This window comes from Priapulus caudatus, unplaced genomic scaffold, assembly GCF_000485595.1.
Source record: "Priapulus caudatus unplaced genomic scaffold, Priapulus_caudatus-5.0.1 Scaffold334, whole genome shotgun sequence".
Taxonomy (NCBI): Eukaryota; Metazoa; Priapulida; class Priapulimorpha; order Priapulimorphida; family Priapulidae; genus Priapulus; species Priapulus caudatus.
Window position 1 is genome coordinate 157,508 of NW_014577395.1, and position 3,127 is coordinate 160,634.

General features: G+C 42.6%; 1 protein-coding gene across 1 annotated transcript in view; it reads left to right on the top strand.

The window, feature by feature from the left end:
• Positions 1-582: 582 nt before the first annotated feature.
• LOC106809185 (zinc transporter ZIP3-like) overlaps positions 583-3,127 on the top strand; it is a 9,950-nt gene continuing 7,405 nt past the window's right edge. Inside the window, exon 1 of the mRNA XM_014812178.1 lies at positions 583-922. Coding sequence (XP_014667664.1) covers positions 734-922 — 189 coding nt within the window. The 5' untranslated portion in view covers positions 583-733. The remainder of the gene's footprint in view (positions 923-3,127) is intronic.

A 3,127-nucleotide genomic window follows, 5' to 3' on the forward strand; every position in this document is an offset into this window, starting at 1 on the left:
GTTTTCTGTATCTTTCTTTATCTTCATGCCATTTAAGCTATTTATTTCGCAATTAACAAAAACATAAAACTATTGGCATGATTTATTTACAACAATTTAATAACAACAAATAATTTGTACAACAATTATTATTATTTAAAAAAAATAGGGTTAGGGTTAGGGTCACAATGCACCATAAAACAAAAGTTTCAGGCATGCGATTTGTAATGCAACCAATGGGATTTGGAGGTATGCAGAATGCAGAAGGTTGCTGAAATGATGTGTACGCAACTGCGTATCTGCATATCTGCGCCTAACAATTAAAGGTCTCACTACGCACGACTTAAATGTTACGTTTATAACCGTATCAACAGACCTCAGATGAGCCTAGACGCTCTGCGGCTCTTGTTGGAAGTGTTGTTTACATTGATATATATATGAGTATGCGTATAATGTAAATTGTAAAGTGTACACGTAAGCTGAATGTAAATTCAAAGGACACTTGGCCGGCTTGCCCATGTCATCTACCTAAATGGCTGATGCCTAAATTATGTCAATGAACTTTCACTATGCTTATGTATTAACTCTTATATTGCAGGTCTGGAGCATTGGTGCTACACGCGATATATCCTAACGTTTCACCCTAACTACAGCGGCCATACTACATGATCGCTGTGAGAACCAGAAAGGTTTGACGTGGAAAGGAGGCGAGCAAACGGGCGTTTCACAGCCGTAGAGTTACCATAGCGATACGATGGAGGTGCTGAGAGTGAAGCTCTTTACCGCGTTCGCACTGTTCGTGGTGGCGATCACGTGTGGCCTGCTTCCCATTAAGGTGATGGAGATGGTGGGACCCAACAGTGCGCAGCGTATTGTCTGCTTCTTGAACTGCCTGGCTGGAGGCATTTTCCTTGGCACCAGCCTGCTACACATGCTGCCCGAGGTGAGTTAATTCGAGAAGAAAGTGCTGCAGAGATGGCATTAGTAAGGCTTGCCATTTTGTCTTCTCTTAACAGCTTTCTTTGATGCTGACCTAATCTATCTCATCTGATCTGATTGGATCTGATCTTTCTTTCTTCTGGTGATACTTATCCAGGGCTCGAATTTCCCCAGTTGAGACTAAGTCCGTACGGATTTGTTCCTTCACAAATGAGCAAATCCGCTCAAAAATCTAAGTAATCCGTACAGGGTAGGCTAAATTTTACTATGAAAGAAAAATTGCATGCAGGACAAACTGTCCTGAATAAAATACCTTATAAAACTAATAATACCTATAAAGTTAACATTACTATTTGTCAGATAGTTGATTGAAATGGCTGTATAATGGCTCTGCCACACAGACTCTGTGTCTGCTCTGTGTACATTTAATGATTTTAAGAACAAAGATAATTGCAGAGGTGGAAGGAGCACTGTAACGGCAAGTTATTTTTAGTAATCCGTACCGATTTCCTCAGGGTTCCTCATGTAATCCGTAACTAATCCGTAGGGTATATTTACCCTACGGATTACCTCTGAATTTCGAGCCCTGTACTTATCCCAAACCAGAACCGTAATCTAAGCCCTACGCTTACCACTATAAACCTAACCATAACTCACTTCCTAACCCTAGCTAACCCTGGCTGAGAGGGTCTATGTCCCCCAGGGTACTGCTGGAACGTACCCTGGTACTATCTAATATGCCGGACCGTACCTCACCTACTCCACTAACGAGTCTAGGGAGTCGCCTACGCCTACTCCCTAACCCTAACCCTAATCCTAACCCTAACCCTAACCTAACCAATCATCAAATAGTGACCAGGTACGTTCCGGCCGCGTACCGGCTGGGGACATAGCCCTATGAGCCTAACCTTGACCTAACCCTAACCCAATGCAGCATGACGGATTTAGTGTTGTCACTAGGGCTGTAACGATACAAAAGCCTTCTCGATTCGATCCGGTTCTCGATATTAGCCTCTCGATTCGATTCCCAAAATATTGAAAATGGTCATCTTATTTTTAATTTTCATTATTTTTCAATAATAAATTATTAGAAAATGCCAATGAATACTAGATGGTGAATAGACTAGAGAGTCTAGAGAGTATATATCATAGAGATGTATACTATTACTATTTATACATCTCTATGGTATATTACACTGCACAGTCGCTGAGTAAAATTGGTGAGTAACACTCCATAGTATATAGCGTAGTGCCGCCATCTATTGGAGGAAAAAAGTGGTATCGAAGTGGAATCGAAAATACGGGGAAAAATATCGAGGATCGGATCGAGGGAAGAGAATCGCGATCCGATTCGATTTTGGTGGATCGTTACAGCCCTAGTTATCACGCAATATACCCTCGATGGTATTTTTTGGAAGTCGGCTGAGCTCATGCAACTAGATATACTCTGACTTAAGCTGGGATCATGGGTTTACTCTGTCGACTTCATGCTGGCAAATTGTGGAATTGGAGCAATTTCCCAAGCCTTATCAACGGTTCTATGAGCAGCTTTTACGTTATCGACTGCGAGTCGGCAAACGTTTCAACATTTGACCCTCAGTGTGCGCGAGGGGCGACGTGGATATGCGCACTTTTTCATGTATTAATTCGCGCCAGCGTGGCGCCGATAACAAAAACGTGCTCTCGGGCCATCCTTAAAAAATTATATGTTTGCTGTCCTCTGACCGACCCACGAAAATAGCCGCGACCCAAAAGTTTTTTTTGACATTTTGGGTTCCTTTTTTTTTACGTTCCTCATAGTTAAGACTGAAACACAAAGCATGTGTGGCAAACATGAGGACAGACTTAAAATAACTATTATGCCTCACACACACAAAAGAAGACCTACCTACCTACCCACCAAAAAAATCATGGCCGGCCGGCCGGGTCGGGGGACAGCAAACATAGAATTTTTTAAGGATGGCCTTGCCTGGGTGGGGAGGCACAGGCACTTGAAGCGTTTCAATAAAATATAATGCTAACTAAATACGAAATCTATTTACTACGAAATTGTTAATGTTTCTAGTGTAGCGAATTTTGTGTGCAATAGATGGCGCCACGCGACTGTTTGGCGTGCACACGCGTTAGCGTATGCTAGCCTAGCTAGCTAGCCTGGCGTTCCAAAAGGGGCGTGGCCTGTCACACTCATTGTGTCGCCAGCGAATGGTAG